General features: G+C 38.7%; 1 protein-coding gene across 3 annotated transcripts in view; it reads right to left on the reverse strand.

Moving 5' to 3' along the window:
• Positions 1-21782, reverse strand: part of LOC139389508 (chromodomain-helicase-DNA-binding protein 4-like) — a 63303-nt gene that overhangs the window by 10670 nt on the left and 30851 nt on the right. For 2 of the 3 annotated variants that reach the window (XM_071136344.1, XM_071136332.1), the window contains exons 28-29: positions 2818-3007; positions 2170-2256 (exon numbers count right to left, since the gene is read on the reverse strand). In XM_071136344.1, coding sequence (XP_070992445.1) covers positions 2170-2256; positions 2818-3007 — 277 coding nt within the window. The remainder of the gene's footprint in view (positions 1-2169; positions 2257-2817; positions 3008-21782) is intronic. The other variant, XM_071136338.1, reaches the window with a different exon arrangement.

Raw genomic sequence — 21782 nt, forward strand, 5'->3', positions numbered from 1 at the left:
TGTCACATTTCTGACTAACATCGTATTAATTATTGTTTTGCCACCAAAACGCTTCTTTATATAGAATATATATTTTATTTCTTACATAATATATACACACAAATGTCCTGGATGATTTTTGTGTGAATTTCATCAATGTAAATGAAAAGGTATTCTACACCAGACTTTTAACCTGCTTCCCTTCCATTCAAAACACTTGTAGTTTAACCTGCTTCCCTTCCATTCAAAACACTTGTAGTTTAACCTGCTTCCCTTCCATTCAAAACACTTGTAGTTTAACCTGCTTCCCTTCCATTCAAAACACTCGTAGTTTAACCTGCTTCCCTTCCATTCAAAACACTTGTAGTTTAACCTGCTTCCCTTCCATTCAAAACACTTGTAGTTTAACCTGCTTCCCTTCCATTCAAAACACTTGTAGTTTAACCTGCTTCCCTTCCATTCAAAACACTTGTAGTTTAACCTGCTTCCCTTCCATTCAAAACACTCGTAGTTTAACCTGCTTCCCTTCCATTCAAAACACTTGTAGTTTAACCTGCTTCCCTTCCATTCAAAACACTTGTAGTTTAACCAAATGTCATGTTGACCACAATCATATATTAACTTAATGATTGGATATCCATAAACTCAAAGAATGGATGTCATCACAAGTACATTCAACTGTTTCTTCTAATTCTATGTATGAGCACCACACTATAAACTTCAAAATAAGAATTTGAACAGATCCTCAAAAAGAACATGGATGATTCACTGTACAGAATTGATATATTCTGTACATGTTGCTGCCCTGTCTTACAAGTCGATGCAGGAGTTAGTCTGTTTCTGTATAATCTGTAGGGGCCGTTTGAAAGACGTTAGCATGGGACACAGCTTCGTAACACTCCAGGTAGAACTGACCTTAACCACAGATCTATAATCAGATGATTCTATCCCCAATCCTAAATGAACCATTAGGGGGATGAACAAATATCTAACCCTGTATCAGTAGTTGGGGCTTACCGCCCTTTCTAACTGCCGTTGGCCATTAAGTATTGGGTTTGTGCTTCTGCTTACTTACACTTGATGTGTGGAATAGTTTCATATTATTATTGTTTAATTGGCATCTGTTACAACTGACTGACAGAATCAGTTGCTCTCTCTCGCGCTCATTCTCACACACAAATGCACACATATTCACTTTCTGTCCTTTGCAGGAAAACACACAAGCAAACACTAATTCGAACTGGGACATACAGAGATTCATTTATTTGCACATACACAGACTCATACAGTGCATTCGGAAAGTATTCAGACCCCTTCACTTTTTCAATATTTTGTTAAATTTCAGCCTGGTTCTAAAACAGATGAGTTTATTCCCCCTCATCAATGTACACACAATATGCCATAATGACAAAGCAAAAACAGGTTTGGAGAAATTTTTGCAAATGTATTAAAAATAAAAAATGGAAATATCACATTTACTTAAGTATTCAACCCTTTACTCAGTACTTTGTTGAAGCCCCTTTGGCAGTGATTACAGCCTTGAGCCTTCTTGGGTATGACGCTACAAGCTTGGTACACCTGTATTTGGAGCATTTCTCTCATTCTTCTCTTTGAAAATTTTTATTTGATTTATTTCACCTTTATTTAACCAGGTAGGCTAGTTGAGAACAAGTTCTCATTTGCAACTGCGACCTGGCCAAGATAAAGCAAAGCAGTGTGACACCGACAAACAACACAGAGTTACACATGGAGTAAACAATAAACAAGCCAATAACACAATAAACAAGTCATAAACAAGTCACGCTCCCCATCCAACCTGACAGAGCTTGAGAGAATCTGCAGAGAAGAATGGGGAGTTTCTCCCCTCATACAGGTGTGCCAAACTTGGAGCGTCATACCCAATTAGACTCAAGGCTGTAATGACTGCCAAAGGGGCTTCAAGAAAGTACTGAGCAAAGGGTTGAATATTTATGTAAATGTAATTTTTTAAAATTTTTTATCAATGTGCAAAAATGTCTGAAAACCTGTTTTGCTTTGTCATTATGGGGTATTGTGTGTAGATTGACGAGGGACATTTTTTGATTTTAGAATAAGGCTGTAACATAACAAAATGTGGAAAAAGTGAATGGGTCTGAATACTTTCCGAATGCACTGTAACCAATATGAATTCATGACAAAAGTGTTTGCTACCTTCTGATCGCTCATCAAAGTCCTCATCTCCCTCCTCTGAGGCCACAGAGTAATCTGAGTTGTTGTCAGACTGATCCTCCTGCCAATCTGCATATAGAATGGAGAGAGAGGGGAGGGGAAGAGACAGGATTAGCCAATCAGAGAGTTTTAGGACACAGACCGCTCTGTTTTCAGGGGAGAAGGAAGAGAGAGTGAAGAACAGATATAATCGCATAGACAGAAATTCACTTCAACCAACTTCACAAGAAAACTAAACTAGTCAATACCAAAGTCATTAACAAGGTTGGGGTAACTTTCTTGTCAATGGGCATTTTTCAAACATTAATTGAATTTCAATTCCCTTCCTGAATTGGAATTGACCCTAATCTTGTTAGAGACAGATAGGAGAGAGTACTGAGACAGTAGGAAGGAAACATCATGCCCATGCTTAATCCTAGAATACTACTAGAAACACCTCAAAAAGCAGAGGACAGAGATGGGACATGGACAAATATTTAGTACAAACACAAACACACACTCACATGCTCCAACATAACATGAAAGATACACAATCCCACACACCCTACCTACCACACACATAAACACACGTCCACATCCACACACACAGAGTAGGTAAAAAAGGTTGCATTGTGCAGCGCTGTTCTGTACCCCGTCTACTACCTCGTTCCTCCTGAGAGCCGTCGTTGTAGTTGACAGGCTTGCGGGTCCTCTTGCCCTTTCCCAGGTTACGGGCCAGGTCCTCCTGCTGCTGCTCATAGTGGTGTCTCAGCAGTTTCTCCCAGTAGTCTGGGTCTACTGACTCCTCCTGTTTAATCACCTCACGCTGCACCTCCTCCTCCTGGACACACACACACAGGTTAGCAATGATGGAAGAACTCGTATACTAAAACACCCACACAGCTTAGCCTAGATGGAAGAACTCGTATACTAACACACACACACACACACACACACACACACACACACACACACACACACACACACACACACACACACACACACACACACACACACACACACTGGTTAGCAATGATGGAAGAACTCATATACTAACATACCCACACAGGTTAGCAATGAGGGAAGAACTCGTATACTAACTAAGACACACAGGTTAGCAATGATGGAAGAACTCGTACACTAACACACACACACAGCTTAGCAATGATGGAATAACTTGTATACTAACACACACACACACACACAGGTTAGCAATGATGGAAGAACTCATAAATGAACTAACACACAGGTTAGCAATGATGGAAGAAACCGTATACTAACTAACACACACAGCTTAGCAATGATGGAAGAACTCATATACTAACTAACACACACAGGTTAGCAATGATGGAAGAACTCATATACTAACTAACACACACAGGTTAGCAATGATGGAAGAACTCGTATACTAACACACACACAGGTTAGCAATGATGGAAGAACTCGTATACTAACACACACACAGGTTTGCAATGATGGAAGAACTCATATACTAACTAACACACACAGGTTAGCAATGATGGAAGAACTCATATACTAACTAACACACACAGGTTAGCAATGATGGAAGAACTTGTATACTAACTAATACACACAGGTTAGCAATGATGGAAGAACTCGTATACTAACTAACACACACACAGGTTAGCAATGCTGGAAGAACTCGTATACTAACTAACACACACACACAGGTTAGCAATGATGGAAGAACTCATATACTAACTAACACAAATTTAGCAATGATGGAAGAACTCATAAATGAACTAACACACAGGTTAGCAATGATGGAAGAACTCATACACTAACACACACACAGCTTAGCAATGATGGAAGAACTCGTATACTAACTAACACACACAGGTTAGCAATGATGGAAGAACCTGTATACTAACTAACACACACAGGTTAGCAATGATGGAAGAACTCGTATACTAACTAACACACACAGGTTAGCAATGATGGAAGAACCTGTATACTAACTAACACACACAGGTTAGCAATGATGGAAGAACTCGTACACTAACACACACACAGCTTAGCAATGATGGAAGAACTCGTATACTAACACACACACACAGGTTAGCAATGATGGAAGAACTCATATACTAACTAACACACAAAGGTTAGCAATGATGGAAGAACCCGTATACTAACACACACACAGGTTAACAATGATGGAAGAACTCGTATACTAACACACACACACAGGTTTGCAATGATGGAAGACCTCATATACTAACTAACACACACAGGTTAGCAATGATGGAAGAACTTATATACTAACTAACACACACAGGTTAGCAATGATGGAAGAACTCGTATACTAACACACACACACAGGTTTGCAATGATGGAAGAACTCATATACTAACTAACACACACAGGTTAGCAATGATGGAAGAATTCATATACTAACTAACACACACAGGTTTGCAATGATGGAAGAACTCGTATACTAACATACACACAGGTTAGCAATGATGGAAGAACTCGTATACTAACATACACACAGGTTAACAATGATGGAAGGACTCATATACTAACTAACACACACACACACACACAGGTTAGCAATGATGGAAGAACTCGTATACTAACTAACACACACAGGTTAGCAATGATGGAAGAACTCGTATACTAACACACACACACACACACACACACACAGGTTTGCAATGATGGAAGAACTCGTATACTAACATACACACAGGTTAACAATGATGGAAGGACTCATATACTAACTAACACACACACACACACACACACAGGTTAGCAATGATGGAAGAACTCGTATACTAACACACCCACACAGGTTAGCAATGATGGAAGAACTCGTATACTAACTAACACACACACAGGTTAGCAATAATGGAAGAACTCGTATACTAACATACACACAGGTTAACAATGATGGAAGGACTCATATACTAACTAACACACACACACACACACACACACACACACACAGGTTAGCAATGATGGAAGAACTCGTATACTAACTAACACACACAGGTTAACAATGATGGAAGGACTCATATACTAACTAACACACACACACACACACACAGGTTAGCAATGATGGAAGAACCCGTATACTAACTCACCCACACAGGTTAGCAATGATGGAAGAACTCGTATACTAACTAACACACACACAGGTTAGCAATGATGGAAGAACTCGTATACTAACTAACACACACACACAGGTTAGCAATGATGGAAGAACTCATATACTAACTAACACACAGGTTAGCAATGATGGAAGAACTCATAAATGAACTAACACACAGGTTAGCAATGATGGAAGAACCCGTATACTAACTAACACACACAGGTTAGCAATGATGGAAGAACTCATATACTAACTAACACACACAGGTTAGCAATGATGGAACAACCCGTATACTAACACACACACAGGTTAACAATGATGGAAGAACTCGTATACTAACACACACACACACACAGGTTTGCAATGATGGAAGAACTCATATACTAACTAACACACACAGGTTAGCAATGATGGAAGAACTCGTATACTAACACACACACAGGTTTGCAATGATGGAAGAACTCATATACTAACTAACACACACAGGTTAGCAATGATGGAAGAACTCATATACTAACTAACACACACAGGTTTGCAATGATGGAAGAACTCGTATACAAACATACACACAGGTTAGCAATGATGGAAGAACTTATATACTAACTAACACACACAGGTTAGCAATGATGGAAGAACTCGTATACTAACTCACCCACACAGGTTAGCAATGATGGAAGAACTCGTATACTAACTAACACACAAACAGGTTAGCAATGATGGAAGAACTCGTATACTAACATACACACAGGTTAACAATGATGGAAGGACTCATATACTAACTAACACACACACATACACACACACAGGTTAGCAATGATGGAAGAACTCGTATACTAACTAACACACACAGGTTAGCAATGATGGAAGAACTCGTATACTAACACACACACACACACACACACACACACCGGTTTGCAATGATGGAAGAACTCATATACTAACTAACACACACAAGTTAGCAATGATGGAAGAACTCATATACTAACTAACACACACAGGTTTGCAATGATGGAAGAACTTGTATACTAACTAACACACACACACAGGTTAGCAATGATGGAAGAACTTGTATACTAACTAACACACACACAGGTTAGCAATGATGGAAGAACTCATAAATGAACTAACACACAGGTTAGCAATGATGGAAGAACCCGTATACTAACTAAACACACACAGGTTAGCAATGATGGAAGAACTCATATACTAACTAACACACACAGGTTAGCAATGATGGAACAACCCGTATACTAACACACACACAGGTTAACAATGATGGAAGAACTCGTATACTAACACACACACACACACACACACAGGTTTGCAATGATGGAAGAACTCATATACTAACTAACACACACAGGTTAGCAATGATGGAAGAACTCGTATACTAACACACACACAGGTTTGCAATGATGGAAGAACTCATATACTAACTAACACACACAGGTTAGCAATGATGGAAGAACTCATATACTAACTAACACACACAGGTTTGCAATGATGGAAGAACTCGTATACAAACATACACACAGGTTAGCAATGATGGAAGAACTTATATACTAACTAACACACACAGGTTAGCAATGATGGAAGAACTCGTATACTAACTCACCCACACAGGTTAGCAATGATGGAAGAACTCGTATACTAACTAACACACACACAGGTTAGCAATGATGGAAGAACTCGTATACTAACATACACACAGGTTAACAATGATGGAAGGACTCATATACTAACTAACACACACACATACACACACACAGGTTTGCAATGATGGAAGAACTCATATACTAACTAACACACACAAGTTAGCAATGATGGAAGAACTCATATACTAACTAACACACACAGGTTTGCAATGATGGAAGAACTTGTATACTAACTAACACACACACAGGTTAGCAATGATGGAAGAACTTGTATACTAACTAACACACACAGGTTAGCAATGATGGAAGAACTTGTATACTAACTAACACACACACAGGTTAGCAATGATGGAAGAACTTGTATACTAACTAACACACACAGGTTAGCAATGATGGAATAACTCATATACTAACTAACACACACAGGTTAGCAATGATGGAAGAACTCATATACTAACTAACACACACAGGTTTGCAATGATGGAAGAACTCGTATACTAACTAACACACACACAGGTTAGCAATGATGGAAGAACTTGTATACTAACTAACACACACACAGGTTAGCAATGATGGAAGAACTTGTATACTAACATACACACAGGTTAGCAATGATGGAAGAACTCATATACTAACTAACACACACAGGTTTGCAATGATGGAAGAACTCGTATACTAACATACACACAGGTTAGCAATGATGGAAGAACTCGTATACTAACATACACACAGGTTAACAATGATGGAAGGACTCATATACTAACTAACACACACACACACACACACACACAGGTTAGCAATGATGGAAGAACTCGTATACTAACTCACCCACACAGGTTAGCAATGATGGAAGAACTCGTATACTAACTAACACACACACAGGTTAGCAATGATGGAAGAACTCGTATACTAACATACACACAGGTTAACAATGATGGAAGGACTCATATACTAACTAACACACACACATACACACACACAGGTTAGCAATGATGGAAGAACTCGTATACTAACTAACACACACAGGTTAGCAATGATGGAAGAACTCGTATACTAACACACACACACACACACACACACACACACACAGGTTTGCAATGATGGAAGAACTCATATACTAACTAACACACACAAGTTAGCAATGATGGAAGAACTCATATACTAACTAACACACACAGGTTTGCAATGATGGAAGAACTTGTATACTAACTAACACACACACAGGTTAGCAATGATGGAAGAACTTGTATACTAACTAACACACACACAGGTTAGCAATGATGGAAGAACTCGTATACTAACTAACACACACACAGGTTAGCAATGATGGAAGAACTTGTATACTAACTAACACACACACAGGTTAGCAATGATGGAAGAACTTGTATACTAACTAACACACACACAGGTTAGCAATGATGGAAGAACTTGTATACTAACTAACACACACAGGTTAGCAATGATGGAAGAACTTGTATACTAACTAACACACACACAGGTTAGCAATGATGGAAGAACTTGTATACTAACTAACACACACACAGGTTAGCAATGATGGAAGAACTTGTATACTAACTAACACACACACAGGTTAGCAATGATGGAAGAACTTGTATACTAACTAACACACACAGGTTAGCAATGATGGAAGATTTTGTATACTAACTAACACACACACAGGTTAGCAATGATGGAAGAACTTGTATACTAACTAATACACACAGGTTAGCAATGATGGAATAACTCATATACTAACTAACACACACAGGTTAGCAATGATGGAAGAACTCATATACTAACTAACACACACAGGTTTGCAATGATGGAAGAACTCGTATACTAACTAACACACACACAGGTTAGCAATGATGGAAGAACTTGTATACTAACTAACACACACACAGGTTAGCAATGATGGAAGAACTTGTATACTAACATACACACAGGTTAGCAATGATGGAAGGACTCGTATACTAACACACACACAGGTTAGCAATGATGGAAGAACTCGTATACTAACACACACACAGGTTTGCAATGATGGAAGAACTCATATACTAACTAACACACAGGTTTGCAATGATGGAAGAACTCGTATACTAACTAACACACACACAGGTTAGCAATGATGGAAGAACTTGTATACTAACTAACACACACACAGGTTAGCAATGATGGAAGAACTTGTATACTAACTAATACACACAGGTTAGCAATGATGGAATAACTCGTATACTAACATACACACAGGTTAGCAATGATGGAAGGACTCATTTACTAACTAACACACACACACACACACACACACACACAGGTTAGCAATGATGGAAGAACTCGTATACTAACACACACACAGGTTAGCAATGATGGAAGAACTCATAAACGAACTAACACACAGGTTAGCAATGATAGAAGAACCCGTATACTACCTAACACACACACACAGGTTAGCAATGATGGAAGAACTTGTATTCTAACTAACACACACAGGTTAGCAATGATGGAAGAACTCGTATACTAACTAACACACACACACAGGTTAGCAATGATGGAAGAACTTGTATACTAACATACCCACACAGGTTAGCAATGATGGAAGAACTCGTATACTAACTAACATACACACAGGTTAGCAATGATGGAAGAACTCGTATACTAACATACCCACACACAGGTTAGCAATGATGGAAGACCTTGTATACTAACTAACACACACACACAGGTTAGCAATGATGGAAGAACTTGTATACTAACTAACACACACAGGTTAGCAATGATGGAAGAACTCGTATAATAACATACACACAGGTTAGCAATGATGGAAGGACTCGTATACTAACACACACACACACACACACACAGGTTAGCAATGATGGAAGAACTCGTATACTAACTAACACACACAGGTTAGCAATGATGGAAGAACTCGTATACTAACACACACACACACACACACACACAGGTTAGCAATGATGGAAGAACTCATATACTAACTAACACACACAGGTTAGCAATGATGGAAGAACTCTAACTAACACACACAAGTTAGCAATGATGGAAGAACTCATATACTAACTAACACACACACAGGTTTGCAATGATGGAAGAACTCATATACTAACTAACACACACAGGTTAGCAATGATGGAAGAACTTATATACTAACTAACACACACAAGTTAGCAATGATGGAAGAACTCATATACTAACTAACACACACACAGGTTAGCAATGATGGAAGAACTCGTATACTAACTAACACACACAAGTTAGCAATGATGGAAGAACTCATATACTAACTAACACACACAGGTTAGCAATGATGGAAGAACTTATATACTAACTAACACACACAAGTTAGCAATGATGGAAGAACTCATATACTAACTAACACACACACAGGTTTGCAATGATGGAAGAACTCATATACTAACTAACACACACAGGTTAGCAATGATGGAAGAACTTATATACTAACTAACACACACAGGTTTGCAATGATGGAATAACTCGTATACTAACCCACACACAGGTTAGCAATGATGGAAGAACTCATAAACAAACTAACACACAGGTTAGCAATGATAGAAGAACCCGTATACTAACTAACACACACACACAGGTTAGCAATGATGGAAGAACTTGTATTCTAACTAACACACACAGGTTAGCAATGATGGAAGAACTTGTATACTAACATACCCACACAGGTTAGCAATGATGGAAGAACTCGTATACTAACTAACATACACACAGGTTAGCAATGATGGAAGAACTCGTATACTAACATACCCACACACAGGTTAGCAATGATGGAAGACCTTGTATACTAACTAACACACACACACAGGTTAGCAATGATGGAAGAACTTGTATACTAACTAACACACACAGGTTAGCAATGATGGAAGAACTCGTATAATAACATACACACAGGTTAGCAATGATGGAAGGACTCGTATACTAACACACACACACACACACACACAGGTTTGCAATGATGGAAGAACTCATATAATAACTAACACACACAGGTTAGCAATGATGGAAGAACTTATATACTAACTAACACACACAAGTTAGCAATGATGGAAGAACTCATATACTAACTAACACACACAGGTTAGCAATGATGGAAGAACTCGTATACTAACATACACACACACAGGTTAGCAATGATGGAAGAACTCGTATACTAACTAACACACACACAGGTTAGCAATGATGGAAGAACTTGTATACTAACTAACACACACACAGGTTAGCAATGATGGAAGAACTCGTATCCTAACATACACACAGGTTAGCAATGATGGAAGGACTCGTATACTAACACACACACAGGTTAGCAATGATGGAAGAACTCGTATACTAACACACACACAGGTTTGCAATGATGGAAGAACTCATATACTAACTAACACACACAGGTTAGCAATGATGGAAGAACTCATATACTAACTAACACACACAGGTTTGCAATGATGGAAGAACTTGTATACTAACTAACACACACACACACAGGTTAGCAATGATGGAAGAACTTGTATACTAACTAACACACACACAGGTTAGCAATGATGGAAGAACTTGTATACTAACTAATACACACAGGTTAGCAATGATGGAATAACTTGTATACTAACATACACACAGGTTAGCAATGATGGAAGGACTCATTTACTAACTAACACACACACACACACACACACACACACACACACACACACACACACACACACACACACACACACACACACACAGGTTAGCAATGATGGAAGAACTCGTATACTAACACACACACAGGTTAGCAATGATGGAAGAACTCATAAACGAACTAACACACAGGTTAGCAATGATAGAAGAACCCGTTTACTACCTAACACACACACACAGGTTAGCAATGATGGAAGAACTTGTATACTAACTAACACACACAGGTTAGCAATGATGGAAGAACTCGTATACTAACTAACACACACACAGGTTAGCAATGATGGAAGAACTTGTATACTAACATACCCACACAGGTTAGCAATGATGGAAGAACTCGTATACTAACATACCCACACACAGGTTAGCAATGATGGAAGAACTTGTATACTAACTAACACACACACACAGGTTAGCAATGATGGAAGAACTTGTATACTAACTAACACACACAGGTTAGCAATGATGGAAGGACTCGTATACTAACTAACACACACACACACACACACACACACACACACACACACACACAGGTTAGCAATGATGGAATAACTCGTATACTAACTAACACACACAGGTTAGCAATGATGGAAGAACTTGTATACTAACACACACACAGGTTAGCAATGATGGAAGAACTCGTATACTAACTCAACCACACAGGTTAGCAATGATGGAAGAACTCGTATACTAACTCACCCACACAGGTTAGCAATGATGGAAGAACTCGTATACTAACATACCCATACAGGTTAGCAATGATGGAAGAACTCGTATACTAACTCACCCACACAGGTTAGCAATGATGGAAGAACTAACTAACACACACACAGGTTAGCAATGATGGAAGAACTCGTATACTAACTAACACACACACACAGATTAGCAATGATGGAAGAACTCATATACTAACTAACACACAGGTTAGCAATGATGGAAGAACTCATATAACTAACACACAGGTTAGCAATGATGGAAGAACTCGTACACTAACACACACACAGGTTAGCAATGATGGAAGAACTCGTATACTAACTAACACACACAGGTTAGCAATGATGGAAGAACCAGTATACTAACACACACACAGGTTAACAATGATGGAAGAACTCGTATACTAACACACACACACACACAGGTTTGCAATGATGGAAGAACTCATATACTAACACACACAGGTTAGCAATGATGGAAGAACTTATATACTAACTAACACACACAGGTTAGCAATGATGGAAGAACTCGTATACTAACACACACACACACACAGGTTAGCAATGATGGAAGAACTCATATACTAACTAACACACACAGGTTAGCAATGATGGAAGAACTTATATACTAACTAACACACACAGGTTAGCAATGATGGAAGAACTCATATACTAACTAACACACACAGGTTAGCAATGATGGAAGAACTCGTATACTAACATACACACACAGGTTAGCAATGATGGAAGAACTTGTATACTAACTAACACACACAGGTTAGCAATGATGGAAGAACTCATATACTAACTAACACACACAGGTTTGCAATGATGGAAGAACTCGTATACTAACATACACACAGGTTAGCAATGATGGAAGAACTCGTATACTAACACACACACACACACACAGGTTTGCAATGATGGAAGAACTCGTATACTAACTAACACACACAGGTTAGCAATGATGGAAGGACTCATATACTAACTAACACACACACACACACACACACACACAGGTTAGCAATGATGGAAGAACTCGTATACTAACTAACACACACAGGTTAGCAATGATGGAAGAACTCGTATACTAACACACACACACACACACACACACACAGGTTTGCAATGATGGAAGAACTCATATACTAACTAACACACACAGGTTTGCAATGATGGAAGAACTTGTATACTAACTAACACACACACAGGTTAGCAATGATGGAAGAACTTGTATACTAACTAACACACACACACAGGTTAGCAATGATGGAAGAACTCGTATACTAACTAACACACACACAGGTTAGCAATGATGGAAGAACTCGTATACTAACATACACACAGGTTAGCAATGATGGAAGAACTCATAAACGAACTGATACACAGGTTAGCAACGATAGAAGAACCCGTATACTACCTAACACACACACAGGTTAGCAATGATGGAAGAACTCGTATACTAAACACACACACAGGTTAGCAATGATGGAAGAACTCATATACTAACTAACACAAACAGGTTAGCAATGATGGAAGAACCCATATACTACCTAACACACACACACACACAGGTTAGCAATGATGGAAGAACTCGTATACTAACACACACAGGTTAGCAATAATGGAATAACTCATATACTAACTAACACACACAGGTTAGCAATGATGGAATAACTCATATACTAACTAACACACAGAGATTAGCAATGATGGAAGAACACATATACTAACTAACACACACACACAGGTTAGCAATGATGGAAGAACTCGTATACTACCTAACACACACACACACACACACACACACAGGTTAGCAATGATGGAAGAACTTGTATACTAACTAACACACACACAGGTTAGCAATGATGGAAGAACTTGTATACTAACTAACACACACACAGGTTAGCAATGATGGAAGAACTCGTTATGATGAAGAACTGGTGTAACATACACACAGGTTAGCAATGATGGAAGGACTCGCACACACGGATTAGCAATGACTAACACACACACAGGTTAGCAATGATGGAAGAACTCGTATACTAACACACACACAGGTTTGCAATGATGGAAGAACTCATATACTAACTAACACACACAGGTTAGCAATGATGGAAGAACTCATATACTAACTAACACACACAGGTTTGCAATGATGGAAGAACTCGTATACTCACTAACACACACACAGGTTAGCAATGATGGAAGAACTTGTATACTAACTAACACACACACAGGTTAGCAATGATGGAAGAACTTGTATACTAACTAATACACACAGGTTAGCAATGATGGAATAACTTGTATACTAACATACACACAGGTTAGCAATGATGGAAGGACTCATTTACTAACTAACACACACACACACACACACACACACACACACACACACACACACACACACACACACACACAGGTTAGCAATGATGGAAGAACTCGTATACTAACACACACACAGGTTAGCAATGATGGAAGAACTCATAAACGAACTAACACACAGGTTAGCAATGATAGAAGAACCCGTTTACTACCTAACACACACACACAGGTTAGCAATGATGGAAGAACTTGTATACTAACTAACACACACAGGTTAGCAATGATGGAAGAACTCGTATACTAACTAACACACACACAGGTTAGCAATGATGGAAGAACTTGTATACTAACATACCCACACAGGTTAGCAATGATGGAAGAACTCGTATACAAACTAACATACACACAGGTTAGCAATGATGGAAGAACTCGTATACTAACATACCCACACACAGGTTAGCAATGATGGAAGAACTTGTATACTAACTAACACACACACACAGGTTAGCAATGATGGAATAACTCGTATACTAACTAACACACACAGGTCAGCAATGATGGAAGAATTAATATACTAACATACCCATACAGGTTAGCAATGATGGAAGAACTTGTATACTAACTCACCCACACAGGTTAGCAATGATGGAAGAACCCGTATACTACCTAACACACACACACAGGTTAGCAATGATGGAAGAACTCGTATACTAACTAACACACACACACACACAGGTCAGCAATGATGGAAGAATGAATATACTAACATACCCATACAGGTTAGCAATGATGGAAGAACTCGTATACTAACTCACCCACACAGGTTAGCAATGATGGAAGAACTCGTATACTAACTCACCCACACAGGTTAGCAATGATGGAAGAACTCGTATACTAACATACCCATACAGGTTAGCAATGATGGAAGAACTCGTATACTAACTCACCCACACAGGTTAGCAATGATGGAAGAACTCATATACTAACTAACACACACAGGTTTGCAATGATGGAAGAACTCGTATACTAACCCACACACAGGTTAGCAATGATGGAAGAACTCATAAACGAACTAACACACAGGTTAGCAATGATAGAAGAACCCGTATACTAACTAACACACACACACAGGTTAGCAATGATGGAAGAACTTGTATTCTAACTAACACACACAGGTTAGCAATGATGGAAGAACTCGTATACTAACTAACACACACACAGGTTAGCAATGATGGAAGAACTTGTATACTAACTAACATACACACAGGTTAGCAATGATGGAAGAACTCGTATACTAACTAACATACACACAGGTTAGCAATGATGGAAGAACTCGTATACTAACATACCCACACACAGGTTAGCAATGATGGAAGACCTTGTATACTAACTAACACACACACACAGGTTAGCAATGATGGAAGAACTTGTATACTAACTAACACACACAGGTTAGCAATGATGGAAGAACTCGTATAATAACATACACACAGGTTAGCAATGATGGAAGGACTCGTATACTAACACACACACACACACACACACACACACAGGTTAGCAATGATGGAAGAACTCGTATACTAACTAACACACACAGGTTAGCAATGATGGAAGAACTCGTATACTAACACACACACACACACACACACAGGTTTGCAATGATGGAAGAACTCATATAATAACTAACACACACAGGTTAGCAATGATGGAAGAACTTATATACTAACTAACACACACAAGTTAGCAATGATGGAAGAACTCATATACTAACTAACACACACAGGTTAGCAATGATGGAAGAACTCGTATACTAACATACACACACACAGGTTAGCAATGATGGAAGAACTCGTATACTAACTAACACACACACAGGTTAGCAATGATGGAAGAACTCGTATACTAACACACACACAGGTTTGCAATGATGGAAGAACTCATATACTAACTAACACACACAGGTTAGCAATGATGGAAGAACTCATATACTAACTAACACACACAGGTTTGCAATGATGGAAGAACTTGTATACTAACTAACACACACACAGGTTAGCAATGATGGAAGAACTTGTATACTAACTAACACACACACAGGTTAGCAATGATGGAAGAACTTGTATACTAACTAATACACACAGGTTAGCAATGATGGAATAACTTGTATACTAACATACACACAGGTTAGCAATGATGGAAGGACTCATTTACTAACTAACACACACACACACACACACACACACACACACACACACACACACACACACACACACACAGGTTAGCAATGATGGAAGAACTCGTATACTAACACACACACAGGTTAGCAATGATGGAAGAACTCATAAACGAACTAACACACAGGTTAGCAATGATAGAAGAACCCGTTTACTACCTAACACACACACACAGGTTAGCAATGATGGAAGAACTTGTATACTAACTAACACACACACAGGTTAGCAATGATGGAAGAACTTGTATACTAACATACCCACACAGGTTAGCAATGATGGAAGAACTCGTATACTAACTAACATACACACAGGTTAGCAATGATGGAAGAACTCGTATACTAACATACCCACACACAGGTTAGCAATGATGGAAGAACTTGTATACTAACTAACACACACACACAGGTTAGCAATGATGGAAGAACTTGTATACTAACTAACACACACAGGTTAGCAATGATGGAAGGACTCGTATACTAACTAACACACACACACACACACACACACACACACACACACACAGGTTAGCAATGATGGAATAACTCGTATACTAACTAACACACACAGGTTAGCAATGATGGAAGAACTTGTATACTAACACACACACAGGTTAGCAATGATGGAAGAACTCATAAACGAACTAACACACACACACACAGGTCAGCAATGATGGAAGAATTAATATACTAACATACCCATACAGGTTAGCAATGATGGAAGAACTCGTATACTAACTCAACCACACAGGTTAGCAATGATGGAAGAACTCGTATACTAACTCACCCACACAGGTTAGCAATGATGGAAGAACTCGTATACTAACACACACACAGGTTAGCAATGATGGAAGAACTCGTATACTAACTAACACACACACACAGGTTAGCAATGATGGAAGAACTCATATACTAACTAACACACAGGTTAGCAATGATGGAAGAACTCATAAATGAACTAACACACAGGTTAGCAATGATGGAAGAACTCGTACACTAACACACACACAGCTTAGCAATGATGGAAGAACTCGTATACTAACTAACACACACAGGTTAGCAATGATGGAAGAACCAGTATACTAACACACACACAGGTTAACAATGATGGAAGAACTCGTATACTAACACACACACACACACAGGTTTGCAATGATGGAAGAACTCATATACTAACACACACAGGTTAGCAATGATGGAAGAACTTATATACTAACTAACACACACAGGTTAGCAATGATGGAAGAACTCGTATACTAACACACACACACACACACAGGTTTGCAATGATGGAAGAACTCATATACTAACTAACACACACAGGTTAGCAATGATGGAAGAACTTATATACTAACTAACACACACAGGTTAGCAATGATGGAAGAACTCATATACTAACTAACACACACAGGTTTGCAATGATGGAAGAACTTGTATACTAACATACACACAGGTTAGCAATGATGGAATAACTTATATACTAACTAACACACACAGGTTAGCAATGATGGAAGAACTCATATACTAACTAACACACACAGGTTTGCAATGATGGAAGAACTCGTATACTAACATACACACAGGTTAGCAATGATGGAAGAACTCGTATACTAACATACACACAGGTTAGCAATGATGGAAGGACTCATATACTAACTAACACACACACACACACACACACACACACACACAGGTTAGCAATGATGGAAGAACTCGTATACTAACTAACACACACAGGTTAGCAATGATGGAAGAACTCGTATACTAACACACACACACACACACACAGGTTTGCAATGATGGAAGAACTCATATACTAACTAACACACACAGGTTTGCAATGATGGAAGAACTTGTATACTAACTAACACACACACAGGTTAGCAATGATGGAAGAACTCATAAACGAACTAACACACAGGTTAGCAATGATAGAAGAACCCGTATACTAACTAACACACACACACAGGTTAGCAATGATGGAAGAACTTGTATTCTAACTAACACACACAGGTTAGCAATGATGGAAGAACTCGTATACTAACTAACACACACACAGGTTAGCAATGATGGAAGAACTTGTATACTAACATACCCACACAGGTTAGCAATGATGGAAGAACTCGTATACTAACTAACATACACACAGGTTAGCAATGATGGAAGAACTCGTATACTAACATACCCACACACAGGTTAGCAATGATGGAAGACCTTGTATACTAACTAACACACACACACAGGTTAGCAATGATGGAAGAACTTGTATACTAACTAACACACACAGGTTAGCAATGATGGAAGAACTCGTATAATAACATACACACAGGTTAGCAATGATGGAAGGACTCGTATACTAACTCAACCACACAGGTTAGCAATGATGGAAGAACTCGTATACTAACTCACCCACACAGGTTAGCAATGATGGAAGAACTCGTATACTAACATACCCATACAGGTTAGCAATGATGGAAGAACTCGTATACTAACTCACCCACACAGGTTAGCAATGATGGAAGAACTCGTATACTAACACACACACAGGTTAGCAATGATGGAAGAACTCGTATACTAACTAACACACACACACAGGTTAGCAATGATGGAAGAACTCATATACTAACTAACACACAGGTTAGCAATGATGGAAGAACTCATAAATGAACTAACACACAGGTTAGCAATGATGGAAGAACTCGTACACTAACACACACACAGCTTAGCAATGATGGAAGAACTCGTATACTAACTAACACACACAGGTTAGCAATGATGGAAGAACCAGTATACTAACACACACACAGGTTAACAATGATGGAAGAACTCGTATACTAACACACACACACACACAGGTTTGCAATGATGGAAGAACTCATATACTAACACACACAGGTTAGCAATGATGGAAGAACTTATATACTAACTAACACACACAGGTTAGCAATGATGGAAGAACTCGTATACTAACACACACACACACACACAGGTTTGCAATGATGGAAGAACTCATATACTAACTAACACACACAGGTTAGCAATGATGGAAGAACTTATATACTAACTAACACACACAGGTTAGCAATGATGGAAGAACTCATATACTAACTAACACACACAGGTTTGCAATGATGGAAGAACTTGTATACTAACATACACACAGGTTAGCAATGATGGAATAACTTATATACTAACTAACACACACAGGTTAGCAATGATGGAAGAACTCGTATAATAACATACACACAGGTTAGCAATGATGGAAGGACTCGTATACTAACACACACACACACACACACACACACAGGTTAGCAATGATGGAAGAACTCGTATACTAACTAACACACACAGGTTAGCAATGATGGAAGAACTCGTATACTAACACACACACACACACACACACAGGTTTGCAATGATGGAAGAACTCATATAATAACTAACACACACAGGTTAGCAATGATGGAAGAACTTATATACTAACTAACACACACAAGTTAGCAATGATGGAAGAACTCATATACTAACTAACACACACAGGTTAGCAATGATGGAAGAACTTGTATACTAACTAACACACACACAGGTTAGCAATGATGGAAGAACTTGTATACTAACTAACACACACACAGGTTAGCAATGATGGAAGAACTCGTATCCTAACATACACACAGGTTAGCAATGATGGAAGGACTCGTATACTAACACACACACAGGTTAGCAATGATGGAAGAACTCGTATACTAACACACACACAGGTTTGCAATGATGGAAGAACTCATATACTAACTAACACACACAGGTTAGCAATGATGGAAGAACTCATATACTAACTAACACACACAGGTTTGCAATGATGGAAGAACTTGTATACTAACTAACACACACACAGGTTAGCAATGATGGAAGAACTTGTATACTAACTAACACACACACAGGTTAGCAATGATGGAAGAACTTGTATACTAACTAATACACACAGGTTAGCAATGATGGAATAACTTGTATACTAACATACACACAGGTTAGCAATGATGGAAGGACTCATTTACTAACACACACACACACACACACACACACACACACACACACACACACACAGAGGTTAGCACACAACACACACACAGGTTAGCAATGATGGAAGAACTCATAAACGAACTAACACACAGGTTAGCAATGATAGAAGAACCCGTTTACTACCTAACACACACACACAGGTTAGCAATGTTGGAAGAACTTGTATACTAACTAACACACACACAGGTTAGCAATGATGGAAGAACTTGTATACTAACATACCCACACAGGTTAGCAATGATGGAAGAACTCGTATACTAACTAACATACACACAGGTTAGCAATGATGGAAGAACTCGTATACTAACATACCCACACACAGGTTAGCAATGATGGAAGAACTTGTATACTAACTAACACACACACACAGGTTAGCAATGATGGAAGAACTTGTATACTAACTAACACACACAGGTTAGCAATGATGGAAGGACTCGTATACTAACTAACACACACACACACACACACACACACACACACACACAGGTTAGCAATGATGGAATAACTCGTATACTAACTAACACACACAGGTTAGCAATGATGGAAGAACTTGTATACTAACACACACACAGGTTAGCAATGATGGAAGAACTCATAAACGAACTAACACACACACACACAGGTCAGCAATGATGGAAGAATTAATATACTAACATACCCATATAGGTTAGCAATGATGGAAGAACTCGTATACTAACTCAACCACACAGGTTAGCAATGATGGAAGAACTCGTATACTAACTCACCCACACAGGTTAGCAATGATGGAAGAACTCGTATACTAACATACCCAT

Source organism: Oncorhynchus clarkii, chromosome 3 (assembly GCF_045791955.1).
Source record: "Oncorhynchus clarkii lewisi isolate Uvic-CL-2024 chromosome 3, UVic_Ocla_1.0, whole genome shotgun sequence".
Classification (NCBI taxonomy): domain Eukaryota; kingdom Metazoa; phylum Chordata; class Actinopteri; order Salmoniformes; family Salmonidae; genus Oncorhynchus; species Oncorhynchus clarkii.